General features: G+C 42.5%; 1 protein-coding gene across 4 annotated transcripts in view; it reads left to right on the top strand.

Moving 5' to 3' along the window:
* Nucleotides 1-18384, top strand: part of sorl1 (sortilin related receptor 1) — a 121269-nt gene that overhangs the window by 82583 nt on the left and 20302 nt on the right. For 3 of the 4 annotated variants that reach the window (XR_010000494.1, XR_010000495.1, XM_062961413.1), the window contains exons 24-35: nucleotides 725-847; nucleotides 958-1077; nucleotides 3272-3397; nucleotides 3523-3630; nucleotides 5685-5816; nucleotides 6193-6324; nucleotides 8281-8415; nucleotides 9455-9610; nucleotides 10877-11026; nucleotides 12922-13050; nucleotides 16212-16338; nucleotides 16458-16627. Coding sequence is in view for 2 of the 4 variants with exons in the window: in XM_062961413.1 (XP_062817483.1) it covers nucleotides 725-847; nucleotides 958-1077; nucleotides 3272-3397; nucleotides 3523-3630; nucleotides 5685-5816; nucleotides 6193-6324; nucleotides 8281-8415; nucleotides 9455-9610; nucleotides 10877-11026; nucleotides 12922-13050; nucleotides 16212-16338; nucleotides 16458-16627 (1608 nt within the window). In the remaining 2 variants the exon portion in view is untranslated. The remainder of the gene's footprint in view (nucleotides 1-724; nucleotides 848-957; nucleotides 1078-3271; nucleotides 3398-3522; nucleotides 3631-5684; nucleotides 5817-6192; nucleotides 6325-8280; nucleotides 8416-9454; nucleotides 9611-10876; nucleotides 11027-12921; nucleotides 13051-16211; nucleotides 16339-16457; nucleotides 16628-18384) is intronic. The other variant, XM_062961415.1, reaches the window with a different exon arrangement.

Below are 18384 nucleotides of genomic sequence, written 5' to 3'. Positions count from 1 at the left end.
TGTAGTCTAAAAACATCTGGAGAGTGTCAAGTTTGCAAGAAGTGGTAAAAAGAGTCATTTCCTTGTCTGCCTATCTGTCTCTTTCTTTCCTCCTGAATGCTTGAAGTCTTATTCTGATATTTTTGAGGATTCTTCCATGGAAATCTTCTCATTGCCCTGCAGAACAAGGGAGACTATGAATTAATTTATATCGGTGGTTCTCAACCTGTGGGACCCAAGGTTTTTTGGCCTATAACTCCCAGAAATCCCATCCAGTTTACCAGCTGTTAGGATTTCTGGGAGTTGAAGGCCAAAACATCTGGGGACCCACAGGTTGAGAACCACTCACATAAATGAAGGTGTCACATATATAGAAGAACTAGCTGTGCCTGGCCATGCGTTGCTGTGGCGAAGTATGGTGGTATGGGAAATAAAGTATTGAGGAATTTGTGGTAGTTAAGGTAAAGGGTCCCCTGGGCTGAGTGGGTTGCTAGGAGACCAAGTGAGCGGAGCTTAGCAATTGGATAAAAACCAATTATTCCTCTCCCTCTAATTAGGACTTTATTTTTCTTTTCTTTTTGTTGTATCAACCTAGAGGCATGGATGAGGGGTTGTGCTGTCAATTTTCGAGGTTGTGGGGTGTTTACTTTTGTTGTTTTGTCCGCTGCCGTGATGCCATCACTCTTTTAGTGTCACATGAATTCTTTATGGCTTCAGCATCCTTCCTTTCCTTCCCTTCCAACAGCAACAACCATGTGCGATGCTGACACTCAGTTCCGTTGTCACGAGTCGGGGACCTGTGTCCCGTTGTCCTACAAGTGTGACCTGGAAGACGACTGCGGGGACAACAGTGATGAGAGCCACTGCGGTGAGTGTGGTGGCACCAAGGACCTTGATGTCTCATCACACGTGTTGCTTGTGTTTACATTCCCGCACACTTTTCCCTGGATGTCTTGCTATGTAGCCTTTTGTTTTCAGAGGCGCACCAGTGCCGAAGCGATGAATTCAGCTGCAACTCAGGGATGTGTGTTCGCCTTTCCTGGAAGTGTGACGGCGATAATGATTGCCGGGACTGGTCAGATGAAGCCAACTGCACAGGTGAGCATTTTCTTTTTAAGTAAGAGGGGCTCAGTAAACTCTTGCCACTGTGATGTAGTGATTTTGTTGCACCCCAAGGCAGCGTGAGCACTGGAAACCAAACAGAGACCAATAATCATATAATATCTTTATTAAAACAATAATAAATTCAGGAAAGGATGAGTGAGCAATAGTCCTTTAAGAAATGGTATGAATTAGTCCCAAGAGTTGAAGAGATATGTCCGATATTATTGTCCAAAGTCCAAAAACCGAAACGTGCTCAAAACTGTTGGGAAGTTCTTGAGCGGGGAAACAACAAGAAAGCAGGAGTGAATAACAAGGTCCAAAGTCACTAGGAAGTCTTGGATATCAAGGCAGCCAGAGGACGAAGCTAAAAGCAATCCGGATTCAGGAGCAAGGCAAGGACATGAATTTACTCTTGTTTAAATCGGGAGTCGTGGCTCGGCTTGGCCGCCAGGAACAGGAGACTTGGCTTGGTGGAATCAAGGAACTAGAAACGGTGTTGTTGTTGAAGTGTTTAGTTGAATTTATGTAATGTTTAAATGTCAGTGATGTTTGTTTTATTATGAATGTATTTTACCTTGATCATTGTGGAATTTTTGGGCTTGGCCCCATGTTGACCTCCCCGAGTCCTTGCGGGGAGATGGAGGCGGGATATAAAAATAAAGTTGTTGTTGTTGTTGTTATAAAAGTTGGAGTTGACGTGAAGGCACACAACAGCAGTGGCTATTTGTGAAGGCAACAGGTCATATGTTGTGAACACATTCAGCTTGTTTGACATAGAACAGTGGTTCTCAACTTGTGGGTCCATAAATGTTTTGGCTTTCAACTCCCAGAAATCTTAACAGTTGGTAAACTGGTTGGGATTTCTGGGAGATGTAGGCCAAAACACTTGGGAACCCACAGGTTGAGAACCACTGACATAGATTTTACCATTTTTCAAGAAGTCCAGTGGAAATTATAGCCTCACTTTTTTGCATGTGACTGATTAATCCATGATTCTAAAGGTAACAATGATATCATAATTACCATTATCCTCGTCCTTCTGCCCTTCGTGTTGGCTATATTTGCCTTTAAGTCCTTGACAACCATCACGACAAAGCAGTTGGTGTTCTGGTAGCATTGGGTAGGCTGCTTTGGTTTTTAAGAGCTGATAATTATATGATAGGAGTCTCATCTGGAAAGCCTCTGAAAAGGTTTCCTTTTGTTCTGAAATAAAAATTCAATCAAGTGATCTGAGGAGACCAATTATTTTAGAAACTGTTCACCTGGCAGCTCTGCCGACGGAATGCGTGCCTCTTCTGGAAAATAATTACATTTCACAGTGAATACTTAATAGAATATTATGGCTGGAAAAATATAGCGGCTTAGAATACCAAGAAGCATGTCATGTTGGCAGTAAGCGGCATGCAGTTCGGTTAAATTGAACATGTCGTGCCTGATATTATTATTGAAGTATTAATAAAATAAAGTGAGAGAGAGACACAAACTGATTTGACATTCAAGGCAAGTGTATTTTGGGACAGGTTGACTTCAGCCTTTCTCTTTTGAACTCTCCAATGGTAATAGGAAATCCTTAAAATACTTTAACTCTTACTCTTCTTCACCTCTACAAAAATTGGGAATGTGTTTCAGTCTGAAAACATGGATTCAAATTCAATTCCAGGTAGTTCTTGTGTACCTTCATGTTCTTTCTGATTTATGGTTGCCCTAGGTGAAGCTATCGCTGGGTTTTCTTGGCAGGATTTGCTCAGAAGAGCTTTGGCTTTGCCTTCCTCTGAGGCTGAGAGAGAGTGACTTCCCCAAGGTCAACCATTGAGTTTCTGTGGATTAGTCAAATTTGAACCCTGGACCCTCATAGTCCTAGTCCAACCTTAAATCCCTACACCCTATTGGCTCATAAGGCAGCCTTGTAAATAGGGCTTCCTTGGAAATGTGCTCGTAATATTGTTTGATACCACTCTGTCTCATTTCCCTATCCCTGATTTAGCCTTTGAAGTCTTCAGTCTGCCCAATATGTTGAGCTAGGAATCCTCCCTGCCTCAGTAGAAAGTATTCTGGTTTAAATTCTGATCTCCCTTTTCTTGACTCTTCATCCAGCTGTCCTACTGCTTCTTGTCTTCCCTCTATGGATTCTCCTCCATCTGTCCTTTTGGTCCCTTCTTTAGCGATCCTTCTCTGTGCTTCCTTTTAGCAGTGTACCACACCTGTGAAACCTCCAGTTTCCAGTGTCACAATGGGCACTGCATCCCCCAGAGATGGGCATGTGATGGAGACGCCGACTGCCAGGATGGATCAGACGAGGACCCCACCAACTGTGGTATGGGAGCAAAGATCCAAGGAATATTATTGTCTCTCTAGTGGGAGAGTGTTGAGTGTGTTGACCTCCGCGTTCTGTGTTTTCATCATTGTTTACTTATCTGTTCTCATTGACTTGAATTGCAGAGACAAAGTGCAATGGCTTCCAGTGCCCAAATGGAACGTGCATCCCTTCCAGCAAGCGATGCAATGGTGCCCATGACTGTTCCGATGGCTCTGATGAACAGCATTGTGGTGAGTACACTTGTGGGATGTTGCATAGGAGTGATGGGTGTGTGAAATGGAGATATTGATGTACTACAGAGCAAACTGTTCTCCTCCAGATGTTTTGGACTTCACGGTTGCTGGGGGTCCACATAATGCACAGAAAGATTCATAGCAGAGGTGCTACATCTGTCCATTAATTCAAGGAGAAATGGGACTTACTCTGGAACTTCTAGGAACTTATGGATCCTGGAGTTTTGGAGGTGTGGATAGATGAATCTGGCTCAAATTGCCTTTCTGCCCTTGACCTACATCAGACTTTCTCAAACTGTGCTCCTCCAGATGTTTTGGACTTCACAGTTGCTGGGAGTCCACATAGTGCACAGCTGGATTCATAGCAGAGGTGCTACATCTATCCATTAATTCAAGGAGAAATGGGACTTACTCTGGAACTTCTAGGAAGTTCTGGAGTGATCCAGGAGTTTTGGAGATATGGATAGATGAATCTGGCTCAAATCGCCCTTCTGCCCTTGATCTACATCAGACTTTCTCAAACTGTGCACCTCCAGATGTTTTGGACTTCATCTCCCACAATTCCTAACAGCTGCTAAGCTTGCTGGGATTTCTGGGAGCTGAAGTCCAAAGCACCTGGAGGAGCACAGTTGGAGATATAGGTATGTTGTTCCAGATTTCCACTGGCTTGTGTGAACGTATCCATTCACATCAGTGCTATTTAATGTCCCTAGACTAATGGCAGTGTAGGGCCATCAGTTCCTAGTCCACAGAGAATCTCCAGAAAAAAGAAAACCACTGTGTAGCCAGTGGGAACAAATATGGTACACATCTCTGGCACAATAGGGAAAAAAAACATGGACAGCCCCTCACATCAGCAGCACCTAATTGTAACATTATTATTCCAAATTGCTTATGGTACTATCCTGTGGGATCCTAGGATTTGCAGTTTCAGAAAGGACATTTAGATCTCTCAGCTGGATCCCTGTAATGCATCCCCAAACTCTTATGGGAAGCACCACAGGGAAGAGCCACAGGGAAGCGCCAATCTGTGGATTAAAGAATAAAATAATGAATCAATAATAATAACAACAACAACAACAACAACTTTATTTTTGTACCCTGCCTTCATCTCCCCTAAGGGACTCGGGGTGGATAACATGGGGCCCAAGGATGGATAGTTACAATAAAACAAAATAAAATACACATCCAGTGCATTTCATCAGAAGATAAAAATACAGTAGTCTCACTTATCCAACATAAACGGGCCAGCAGAACATTGGATAAGCGAAAATGTTGGATAATAAGGAGGGATTAAGGAAAAGCTTATTAAACATGAAATTACACTATGATTTTACAAATTAAGCATAAAAACATCATGTTTTACAACAAATCGACAAAAAGCAGTTCCATACATGGTAGTTATGTAGTATTTACTGTATTTATGAATTTAGCACCAAAGCATCGCAATATAATTGAAAACATTGACTATAAAAACATTGGCTATAGCAAATTGACTACAAGTAAAGATAGAATTGCATAAAATGAACTTGCAGTAACAACATTGTTGGAAGTTAAATCCATAAAAAGTTCAGTCCTTGTTGCCTAGAGAAACAGCTTTGGATCCGGGAGACTCAACTGTACATCAAAATAAAAACATAATTATACACAATAACATAGTAAAAATAAAATGGTGACAGTAGTATAGTTAGACGTAACATACAGGCGTTGACAAAACCGACCTGGGCTAAAGTGCAAGGAGCATATATTGTGAACCCAATGGATGAGATAGATGAGTAAAGTGCTATATTTAGTAAGAGACTTGGGATGGGATAACACTGAAGTTATTTCAACTGATGGAACAGAATAAAGTGCATCAGATATAGTGAATCAATTTTTTTGATACATATATATGTGTCTCTGTGTTTGTGTAAGATATATGCATGTATACAATGACAACAAGAAGAAGCATTAAAACCAGAAGAGAGACTATGGTGATGGATTCACCATGGATGGGGTCTCCTCTTTTTCAACCATTTTTATCCTCTCTTTTTCCATTCACGGTTCCACAGAGCCCCTCTGTACCCGCTACATGGATTTCGTGTGTAAGAACCGGCAACAGTGTTTGCTGCGGTCCATGGTGTGTGATGGCACTGTGCACTGTCGAGATGGCTCGGACGAAGACCCTTCCTACGCCGGGTGCTGTAAGCATAGCGGCCGAGAGCATCTTCCTAAAAATGTGATTCCCAAAAGCACGGCAGGGATGAGATAGAGGGGAGGTTAGCAGTTGGCCACAACAACACATCTTGCTGTTTGTTGTCTGGCTCTTTAGCCCCATTATGCTTCTTTAGGTTCTAATACCACCTAGATAAGTCTGAGTCAGGCATTCTGGGTCAGGTTTAATCAGTGATGACTCCTATACGTATAAGTGGGTGGTGAATCTTCCGTGAATTTCAGTCTGAATCTTGTAGGAGCTTTCCAAGGTGCTGAAATGGATAACATTATTTTGGATAGCTCCTGAGCTTGGATTATGTTTCAAAAACCCCAAACCAATTTGTGCACACTTTCTCTTAATCGTAGCCCAAGACCCTGAGTTTCACCACACCTGTGACCAGTTTAGCTTTCAGTGTCAAAACGGCGTGTGCATCAGTTTGGTGTGGAAATGTGATGGTATGGATGACTGCGGGGACTACTCTGATGAGGCAAACTGTGGTGAGTTACAAGGAAAAAGGAGGAGAAAGGACTGTATTGGTTGAGTATGATGGGAATTATCATCCCACTGGGTGTTCACTTGGGGATGTATGTCACGCCCTGGGCAACGGAGCACTAAGAACCGAACACAGAGGCCAATAACTATCTAATATCTTTATTAAAGAAATATGTAAGAATAATAAAAACTAGTAGGAAATATAGTCCAATAAAAGACCTTTCAGGAAAGGTCAGAAATAGTCCAAAATTATATTGTCCAATATTTTATATTAGAGTCCAAAGTTGTAGATCCAAACCGAAACACACTCTATTTGCAAGCAATAGAGTGGGGAAACGTCCAAATTCTTTCCAAGGTTCAAAGTAAGTCCACAGCAAAGGTAGAAACAAAGCTTGATACTAGATGCAAGGTCCAAGGCTGGAAACAAGGCAAGATATTTCTTGAATACTTGGCTAGACAAGGCAAGGCAAGGAACTGGAGTTGCGGACTTTGCGAAGTCCACACTAGGCTGGAAACACGAAATCACTCCTGAAGCTGCTCTGTTGACTCCGCACGGAACCTACCGTGCCAGGCACATTTAACTGGGTCTCGTTTTCCTGCAAAGCAGGTGTCCAGCGTTCTCTTTCCCTAGAGAACAGGAAACGAAGCACAGCTCTCTCCAGATGTGAGACTCCCTAGATTTTCCCAGGGGAACATGGCTAATCAGTGTCTTGTTTAGCTGTAAGTCTCAAACTCCTCCGAACCTGCTCCTTCTCTCCCCTGCCCGCAGCATAGGACTGTCTCCTACCAAAAGGGGGTGAGAGCTGCTCAAGGTCTGTTTTGATGGGTTCTTGGGGAAAAACATCAACATCAGGCATCTGGAAAAATTCCCATTCTTGCTGAGCCGGCGAAAACCCCATGTTTTCATCTTCATCAGCCACGGTGGCACTGGGAGCAGGACTACAAGGCCCATGAGGCATTACAATGTACCATATGTTCTCATTACTAACGCTGTGCTGGTACGGCTGTACCAGAAGCTCCAACTTTATTTTCTTTCTACTAATGTTTGCAGTCATAGGGCAGGCCGCCTGTCCATCATCATTAAGTTTGGTTCTGCCCCTTTTTCAGGGCTCTGGGAGGGAAGGAGCCATTTTTAAGTCAGTCTCTCTTAAGTAAGCTAAGCTATAGGACGTAGACCAGCTCGTCCCGTAGAAAAGCTTCATATCTCAAGCACATCCGGGGATATAGAACATCCGAGAAAACAGAAACAGAAATTCCAGGGGAAAAGTCTCAAAAGCTCTGGCTGAGAGTTCACAGCCTCTCAGCCTCACAGCTCCTGAGGGAAACAGCCCTAAAGTTTCCAAGGAAACCTCGGAGAGAGAACATCATCACAGATCCACGGAACCCCAGCTGAAACATCTGCAAGCCTTGGTTGGTAGGTGTACTCGATGCCCAGACACATTTGGAATCGGTAGTAGGTCCCACATCAGCTAGGCCCATATGATAGACAGCCTGGGAGAGGTTATAAGGAGTTTTTCTTCTTACAGAGAAAGTACAGTTACCCAAAGCCGATTGCCCATCCCCTGGGAACAAGATTGAAAAGCCAACAGTTTATTAAGGAAACCTTGAAGTGTTATTTGACTCCTTGAAGGTTTATTATTTGTTCAACAATAAAGACTTTGTTATTTCATTAAAGACTCAAAAGACCATCCCTTTCAGGAAAATCCTCAAGAACCTCTCTGTCAGGCGCCCTGGCTTCCCGCTGGGCATAAAGTATACGTCCTATACAAAAGACAATAGTTACAGGCCCAGCGCATGACAGAACAGACGCTTTTCCTCAAAGATGTGAGATGGAAAGTTTTCTTCAGATCAAAAATCCCCAAGTCCCATGCTAGGTGACTCTTTATGGGTCATAAATTGGAAAAGATTTGAAAGCACACAACCCTAAGTGACTCCTAATGATAATGTTTCCATTTGGATAGAGAACCCGACCGAGGCTCCAAACTGCTCTCGATACTACCAGTTCCAGTGTGACAACGGACATTGCATCCCCAACCGGTGGAAATGCGATGAAGAGAATGACTGTGGTGACTGGTCAGACGAGAAGGTGTGTGGAGGTAAGAGCTGAGAATAGGGGAATCGTTTTCCCAAATAGTGGGATAACTTGCGAAAATAATAGCAGGAGAGTGTGTAGGAACCCTCCTTAGTGCCATCTGTTCACCGTTGACTTGCTGGACTTTGAAATGTGATTGATTTGTTCTGTCATAATCTCTCCATACACACATATAATTGTTTGTTTTAGCCCACAGAAGGTTTCTCTGGGCATTTTAAGTTTTTTTTAACTATGCACTGCAAACTCATCTATTTAAATGTCACTTCTGTTTTTTGAAAAGGTCTGTTGTGGACTGAAATGGTCCAGCAGAGATCCAGAAATAGCCCTTGTACTTCATGGGGAGATGGCAATTGTGCTATTAGTTGTCTCAGCCTTCGCACCTTATCAATGTTCCTCTCTTGTTGATTTTATTTTTAAATGAGATTACTCTTCCTGATCGCCCTATATTTTATCCTGAGCCTTACACTGAGCCTTTATAATTTTTGCCTCTATATATATATATATTGCACTATGCTCAGACTCATTTTTCTGATATGCTGTTTTATCCTGTTTTATGCTGTTATATGGTTTTATTGTTTATATTAGTTTTATTGTATGACTATTATATGTGACATTGGGCTTGTTCCCCATGGGGGAGATGGGAGCGGGATATAAAAATAAAGTATTACTACTACTACTACTACTACTACTACTACTACTACTAAATAATAATAATAATACCTGGGAATGGTGCAAACACAACCCTGGAAATCACATGTAACCCATGGGGCCAAACCTTTTTCTATCCGCTCTTTGAAAAATAGAACTGCTCCAAGTCTATTCTGCTGATCTGAAATCTGATGGAAGGAAATCAAATGTCTCAAATCTGTACATTTGGCCACTAGCATCAGTGCTCGCAACAACTAAGCAAATTGAGCCCTTCCTGGCTCTGTGCAGGGACAACAGAATGGAAACTCTCTGTTGGGTTAGATGCAACATACAATTGTCTTAGGAGCTCTTCTGATGTTCTTAATACATTGTTCTCTTGTTGGTCTAATGTTCAGGTTCAGCTCTTGTTCCAGTTACCACACCAGCCTTGGCCACGTGTTCCCCCAACCACTTCCGATGTAATAGCGGCATTTGCATCACAAACAGCTGGGTGTGCGATGGATACCAGGATTGTGCCGATGGCTCCGATGAGGATGCGTGTCCTACCTCTCGTAAGTCTCCCCTGCAAAGGCTTGCTTTTATTATATTGTATCAATTCCCATCCAGAGGACTTATGTGCTGTATCAGGCAACCTTCACGTCAACAGTCCTGCCGGCACAAGGGTTTAACTCACTGCGCCGCCTCCGTAAACTTCTTAGAATCACATAAAGATTATTCTTTGCCAGAGAGGAAACTTCTTGAAGAGAAGGAAGTTTGACAACCATTGTGTTGCCTTGGTAGCAACAGAGGCAGACTCCATTGGCGTAGCCAGGCCAGAACCTCTCTCTTGTCCCTCTTATTACTAAAACAGATTCAGAGGCAAGAGAGAAAGAGAACTCCTTCTGTTTTTTAAATAATTCTGTGAATTTCATCATTTGTTAGCCAGGCCAAGGCTGCCACCTGGTGGTCCTGGAGGCAAGCAAACATAGCTCCTGGATTAGAAACAGATGGCAAATCCTCCCACCAAAAGTCCCAGCAACTACAACTCCCAAATGTCAAGGTCTATTTTCCCCAAACTCCACCAGTGTTCACATTTGGGCATATTGAGTATTGGTGCCAAGTTTGGTCCAGATCCTTTATTGTTTGAGTCCCCAGTGCTCTGTTGATGTAGGTGAACTACAACTCCAAAACCCAAGGTCAATGCCCACCAAACCCTTCCAGTATGTTTTGTTGGACATGGGAGTTCTGAGTGCCAAGTTTGGTTCAATTCCATCATTGGTGGAGTTGAGAATGCTCTTTGATTGTAGATGAACTATAAATCCCAGCAACTACAACTCCGAAATGACAAAATCAATCCCACCCCAACCCCACCAGTATTCAAATTGGGGCGTATCGGATATTTGTGCCAAATTTGGTCAGGTAGTTACATTACAATTCATAATAGTAGCTAAACTACAGTTATGAAATAGCAACAAAAATTATTTTATAGTTGGGGGTCAGCACAACATGAGGAGCTATATTAAGGGGTTGCAGCATTAGGAAGGTTGAGAACCACTGATCTTATCCAACCCCTTGCCATTCAGGAAAAGCACAATCAAAGCATCCCCAACAGATGGCCATCCAGCCTCTGTTTAAAAGCCTCCAAGGAAGGAGCCTCGACCACACTCCGAGGCAGAGAGTTCCATTGTTGAACAGCTCTTCTTATGGTAAAGCAGGAAAAGCACAATCAAAGCACCCCTGACAGATGTCCATAAAAGCCAAAATGTGCATGCAGAACCAATATCCAGTTATGCGGTTCATAAGGATGCTGAGAAATGCTCTTTGTTATTGTCGCCCAGCGGTCGGTGCAACGTCCCCATCGGCTGGCTCCCCTGGACGGTGCAGTCGGTTCGAGTTCGAGTGCCCGTCGACGAAGAAATGCATCCCAAACTGGAAGCGCTGTGACGGCTTGAAGGACTGCCAGGACGGCATGGATGAGCTCAACTGCCGTGAGTCCTTTTAATTGGCCCGTAAATGGAGTATTGTTACTAGTTTTATTTTTTTATTGTTTGGGTCGTATGTTGTGTATTTATGTTTATTATTTGTATTACTTTAAAATTGTTGTATGGTTCTGTTTTTATTATGCATATTGTATTGTATTGTTTTTATCATGTTGAAAACTGCCCTGAGTCCCCGATTTATACTATTGGGACAGGAACTGGGGTAGGACATTTGCCCCATACTTTCTGTGGGGTTTTGATATTATATAACCCCCCCCCCCCAAAGTAGAGAAATTCAGTGTGTTAAAGCACTGAGCTGCTGAACTTGCAGACTGAAAGGTCCCAGGTTCAAATCCGGGGAGCGGAGTGAGCGCCCGCTGTTAGCTCCAGCTTCTGCCAACCTAGCAGTTCGAAAACATGCAAATGTGAGTAGATCAATGGGTTACCTCCGGCGGGAAGGTAACGGTGCTCCATGCAGTCATGTCGGCCACGTGATCTTGGAGGTGTCTACAGACAATGCCGGTTCTTCAGTTTAGAAATGGAGATGAGCACCAACCCCCAGAGTTGGACACGACTAGACTTATTATATATGGAAGTCATTTAGGGTTGTGGTTTGAGCATTGGACTATGACTCTGAAGATCAGAGTTTCATTCTCCACTTGGCCCTGAAAGATAAGTGGTGACCTTGGGAAGAGAAGAGAATGTATTGTATATAGCAGAGGTTTCCAAACTACAGCCCATGTATCTGGCCCCCATGGTACAAAGGCAGAAGGGGGTCTCTTCTAACCCTCTTTATAATCATTATTATTATTATTAACATTGAGGCTGGGTGGCCATCTGTCAGGGGTGCTTTACTTGTGCTTTTGGTGCACAAAGGCAGAAGGGGGTTGGACTAAATGGCCCAAGGTCTCTTCCAACCCTTATTATTATTATTATTATTATTATTATTAATATTATTATTATTATTGCTTGGTGGCCAACTATAGTCTGACCCTCCAACGGTCTGAGGGATTGTGAACTGGCCCCCTGTTTAAAAAGTTTGAGGACCCCTAGTATATAGTATAGTATAGGTCTAGAAAATTTGGCCAATACTAAATAGTAAAAAAAACCCTCCTTGGTTGAATTATCTATGGGTCAGTGTAAGTGAGTAGAGTGGTGACAGGTGTGAGTTAAGTCCAGGAATGGGCAAACTTGGGCCCTCCAGGTGTTTTGGGCTCCATGTCCCACTATTCCTGACAGCCTCAGGCCCCTTCCTTTTTCCTCCTCGGTTAGGAAATCAAAAGGGCCCCAGGCAAATAAACCATTGAGATATATGGTTTGAATTCTGCATGTTGGCTATCTCTTGTGGGCATTGTCTATGCTGTTGCTGCCTATATTAAATCGTCCTGACATTGAACACTATGGTGACGAAGAGCAGGAAAGGAATTTGGTGGAGGCATTTTATATGATGGAAAGCATGACTTAAGTGTGGGCTTTCTGCTTTTAATACTCCCAAACCCATAGGATTGAGTTTCCAAATCCTTCTGTCCCTTGTAGCAGAGAACCAGAACGCTATATTTAAAAAAGAAGAAGGAGCTCATAACCAGAAGAGTATATGCATGTGTCCTGTAGCTAGAGCAGTGGTTCTCAACCTGTGGGTCCCCAGATGTTTTGGCCTTCAGCTCCCAGAAATCCTAACAGCTGGTAAACTGGCTGGGATTTCTTGGAGCTGTAGGCCAAAACATCTGGGGACTCACAGGTTGAGAATCACTGAGTAGAGGATCTCACTTTCACCTTCCAGAATCCACAGATTTGGAAAGATGAGCCTTGAAACGCAACCCATAACTCAACATTACTGTGATGGATATGCCAATGATCTGGCTTGTAATGAGAAAGTAACTTAGTATATTATTTTCCCCTTCCAGCCACTCACAGCACTCTGTTATGCCCCAATGGATTTAAATGCGAAGATGGAGAAACTTGCATCATGATGTCCGAACGGTGCGACGGATTCTTGGATTGTTCGGATAGCAGCGATGAGCGTAACTGCACCGGTGAGTCCTGGCATGCCATAGGAATTGGTTTGTTTCCAAGACCTTCTCAACCATGCAAACCCATTTGGTGATCCCAAGCGAGCCATCACACCTCGACTTTAGAGGAAGGCAAGGACAACCCATCTCTGAACAAATCTGGGCAAGAAAACTCCATGATAGCACCTTAGGGTTACCATAAGTCAGAAACAAAGGTGCACAGAAACTCCAAAGTTTGCCGGGTTAGATACAAGCAAGTTCTTTGTGGTATGGTGGTTTTGTTTTGACAATTGAATATTTTTTATGGTCATGTTGGAAACTGCCCTGAGTCCTCTCGAGGAGATGGAGCAGTATACAAATAAAGTTGTTGATTATTATTATTATTATTATTATTATTATTTTATGACACAGCAAACAAGATAGATATGCTGGATTTCGTATCACAAAATCACAAGTCGAACACTTCCCAAGTGTCTAGGACTGTGTGATGTATTTTCGGATGATGCGTGCAGATCCCAGTAGGGTGGCCTTTTGTAGTTGGCAGATCGTGATTTTGTCAATGTCTGTTGTTTCCAAATGCCGGCTGAGATCTTTTGGCATGGCACCCAGTTAGGTTATTATTATTATTATTATTATTATTATTATTATTATTATTATTATTATTATTATTATTGAGTAGGATAGGGAGGAAGAAGCACAAACGTCCAACATATGGCTAGATGTTTTGAAACATGGGGATTGTGGCTAAACTCAAAACAGAGAGGGCAGACTTGATGGGTGTCACATAACCTTTTGTGGGTTTTTTTTCCCCGTGTCATGAGCGACTTGAGAAACTGTAAGTTGCTTCTGGTGTGAGAGAATTGGCCATCTGCAAGGACGTTGCCCAGGAATGCCTGGATATTTGATGTTTTACCATCCTCTGGGCTGATTGAAGTAAATTGTAAGGGTGATAAGGAAATATAATGTATATATTCAGTTTTATTATATTGATTTACTGTATTATTATAAGTATCTTATTTTAATTTACTACATTGAGTGCAATCAAGTCTTATCAAACCTTATTGTTTGGTATGGTATTGTGATATGGCCTAAGGGCTAATCAATACATTTATTGGTATTTATCCTGTGGGAGCTTCTCTCATGTCCCTGCATGGGGAGCTAGAGCTGACAGGTGGGAGCTCACCCTGCTCCCCGGATTCGAACCACCAACCTTTTGGTCAGCAGTTCAGCCGGCACAAGGGTTTTAACCCATAGTGCTACCGGGAGCTCCACCTTTTGTGGTGCTTTTTGCAATAAAGGATATATCGCTTGGTCCTGATTCCTGTAGTTTCAAGTATGCTGGCAGCTCAAACTTCCGCTTCTTTGCCTTTGGTGAAACTCTTCGAGGTTACTTCAGTGGCATAAAAGAGAATGCTCCTTAAAACAATCCAAACCTATACAGTCTTGAAGTCAGCATAGCTGGTGATTGAATCCTGATATTGCACACCCATTTTGCCTGGAAGTGCTAAATAGCATTTCACTACCTTGGACAGGAGGCGAGGAAAACTGCAAAGAGAAACTGAGCAAATCAAGAAGATTGTCAGTAGCCCAGCCTTTTCCAAATTTTTCTTCTCAATGTGCACAGTCCATCGATGCCAGCATCATCTACTTATGTACTGAAGGAGCAGATAGTTCTCCTTTCAGATAATCATCTAAAGATGCTTTCTTTCCACGTCGTTCTCCCTCCCGTCTTGATTTGTGCCGGCTTTGCAAAATTCCTGGTTTCCAATTCATTATGGCCGAGATAATGGTCACACTAATAGCAATCGATTGCTGTCTCTTTTTCCCCGCCGTGCCTCTCCTCCCTGCTCCCTTGCCTTGAGAGTCAAGCATTTTCTCCTTCAACCTCTGAGCATCAATCACATTTTAGCTCTTTAATTAAATATTGATTTGGAGAGACCTCCTGGGCGCTTGCTTACCCACTGGGCCGCGGAGACGAACATCCTGGCCAGAATATTAAGCAGAAGTACGCAGGCCCTTTTGCCTTGTCCTTGCAAACATCAATGGCCTTGGAGAAGCTTGGACACCTTCCCTTGATGTGTCGAGCAAGTAGCACCTATTGTAGTGGCTCTCAACATTGTGGGTCTCCAGATGTTTTGGCCTTCAACTCCCAAAAATCCTAACAGCTGGGATTTCTGGAAGTTGTAGGCCAAAACACCTGGGGAGTCACAGGTTGAGAACCACTGATCTATGCTTACTAGTTTCCAGTCCCTGTTGTGGTTTAGTCTGATGATGAAGGGGGATTAGGATTTATGCAGGCTGAGGAAAGCAATGCTGATTTTATTTATTTATTTCCAACATTTATATCCTGCCCTTTTCACCCAAAGGGACTCAGGGCAGCGTACACAATTGGCAACAATTTGATGCTTACACATAATTAAAACATAGCAATGAAAATCCAATTAAAACAATATAAAAATATAAAAGATATGGTTAAAAATCCGTTCATACTGATGTGGGGAATCTTGAAGGTCCTGATGCTGAGAATGTTGAAGGCTCTGGCGAGGAAACAGGAAACAATGATAAGGGTGACCTTTCACTAGATTCAGAACATCAACAAACTCCAGGTGTTTCGGGCAGTGAGTTTGAGGAATCTTCCTTAGACAGAGATTCAAGGTTGAGGCTGAAGGTTCATCAGCCCAGGCGTTCCCTCAGAATAGCTAATAAACGTGTGGGAAGTCAAGGGCAGAGAAATGCCTTTCTGGCTTGTAAACATGGCTAAATACAGGAGAAACAGAAAGTAATTTCAGATGTAGCAACGTTGATCTTTGGAAGCACATCTCCTGCCTTGTTTTAAGCTCATGGAAAAAGATTTTCGTTTGTGTTCATGCCTGGAAACTTTGTTTTGCTCTTTGCTCTGAATTTCCGGGTGCCTTGTTTTTTGGGACTAATTTCCTACATCTGAGACTTAGATTTATATTCTGCCAGTTGCTTTTACTACTGGATTATATTGTTTTTATTGAGTGCCATTGCATTTGGATGTTTGCTTTCTTTACTGCTTTTTATTCAGACTTTGCTGTCTTTTATCAATAAACTGTTTAAACCTAGCCGGCTGTGGTGGAGTGTGCGTTAAGAGCAAGGTGAACCAGCGCTGAGGTGCAACAGTCCCATCCTAAAGAAAACGTTTTTGCATTCCTCCCCCTTAGATGATACCCTTGTCTATAAAGTGCAGAATCTCCAGTGGACAGCTGATTTCTCAGGCAACATCTCATTGACCTGGACCCGGCCCAAAAAGATGCCTCTTGCCTCTTGTGTCTACACGATTCATTACAGGTAACCTGGCCGTCTTGAAGGTGGGATGTCATGGAGGGGTCCAAACCACCTTCCCGTTCCGCCACCTTCCTGCCCGATTTCAAAGCCATGTTGTTGTCCTATGACTTTGCCCCGTTCAGGATGGTTGGAGAAAGCATGTGGAAGTCCTTAGAGACGCACAGCAACAAAACCAACAGTGTCTTGAAAGTGTTGAAGCCGGACTCCACCTATCAAGTCAAGGTTCAGGTCCAGTGTCTGAGCAAAGTGTACAACACCAATGACTTCATCACCTTGCGGACCCCAGAAGGACGTAAGTCAACCTGGTTGGATGGTGTGGAATAAACAATAGAATTTATGCTTGCATATATGGCAGCTGCTTAGACAGAGAAGAGGCTTTCTGTGTTTCTGTATGATCCCCCTTTTTCACCTTGCTTATATTTATCTCTGTTCCTGCATCCAGCACATTTTGGCTGTTGCTTCCCTGCATGTTCTGTGCTTGTTTACGTCTACTCACAATGCATACCAATGATATAGTATCTCATAGTCTGCATCTACACTGTAGGATAGGATTGATGCAGTTTGGCTTCACTTCAGCTGACATGGCTTAGTGCTATGGAATTAAGGGAGTTGTAATTTTAGCAGATCTTTAGCCTTCTGGTGCCTCTCCAAACTACAAATCCTAGGATGATGATGATGATGATGATGATTATTATTATTATTAGAAACACAACAAGATGAGTACACAGCAGACACTCCACTGGCTGTTGTATTGGATCAATACACTTCCCAAGTGTCTAGGACTGTGTGATGTATCGGCGAATAATGCGTGCAGATCCTAGTAAGATGGCCTTCTGCAGCTGGTAGGTGCCAATTGTGTTTAAGTGCAGGTCAAGGTCTTTAGGCACTGCATCCAGTGTGCCGATCACCACTGGGACCACCTTGACTGGCTTGTGCCAGAGTCTTTGCAGTTCCATCTTTAAATCCTATTATTATTATTATTTTATTATGACACAGCAAACAAGATAGATATGCTTTACTTCGTTTCACAAAATCACAAGTCGAACACTTCCCAAGTGTCTAGGACTGTGTGATGTATTTTCGGATGATGCATGCAGATCCCATTATTATTATTATTATTATTATTATTATTATTATTATTATTATTATTATTATTATTATTATCTCCATTTCTATACCACTTTTCTCACCCCTGGGGGGAGTCAAAGTGGTTTACGACATAATAAATGGCAAAATTCAATGCCTCACATATGTATATCACATATCTAAATTAAAAACCTATAACTGTCAATTAAAGCATTAAAACTATAAAAACATCAAACACAGACATACACATGAAACAAGTTATTGTACCAATTAATGTAGATCCCTTCTCTTCCCCCCATCTCCTTCCTAAGATTCCATAACATTGTACCAAGGCTGTGAAAGTGGTGCCACAAGTAGACCCTTCTCATAAAAACTAAGCCTTGGAACCATATTAGCCTTGATAATTGATTTGCAAAGAATCTGCCTTTAGAATAAGCAGATTGGAAGGCGGCTGGAGGAGTGTTTCATAAGGTTTTGCTATGAATCTGGTGAAGGCAGAAGGTGCTATAACACTTGCCAAGCAGGACATGTGTAATAATAAACATCTAGTTTATTTTGAAAGCATTTTCAAGGAGGCGGCAGCTGTTTTGAATAGCGTAGCATGCAACCAGAAATATGGAAAAGTTGCTTTTGGAGAAGACAATGCTAGGAGGTTGGGAAGGGGGAGAGTTATCAGCTAAAAATGTAACTTTTCCAAGTTCTAAGCAAGGAAAGGTGATGTTATTTCAAACCAGTTCTCTTTTACAATGGGTGGTGACTCTGGGTGGTACTGTTGTTCCTTAAGTGCCACAAGTACACAAAGTGGAATCTGGAATATCCTCCTTGTGTTTAACCATTATTATTATTATTATTATTATTATTATTATTTACAGTATTTATATTCCGCCCTTCTCACCCCGAAGGGGACTCAGGGCGGATTACAATGAACACATATATGGCAAACATTCAATGCCAACAGACAAA

The sequence above is a fragment of the Anolis carolinensis genome, unplaced genomic scaffold, assembly GCF_035594765.1.
Source record: "Anolis carolinensis isolate JA03-04 unplaced genomic scaffold, rAnoCar3.1.pri scaffold_8, whole genome shotgun sequence".
Lineage (NCBI taxonomy): Eukaryota > Metazoa > Chordata > Lepidosauria > Squamata > Dactyloidae > Anolis > Anolis carolinensis.
This window is presented reverse-complemented; position numbering and strand designations above follow the sequence as displayed.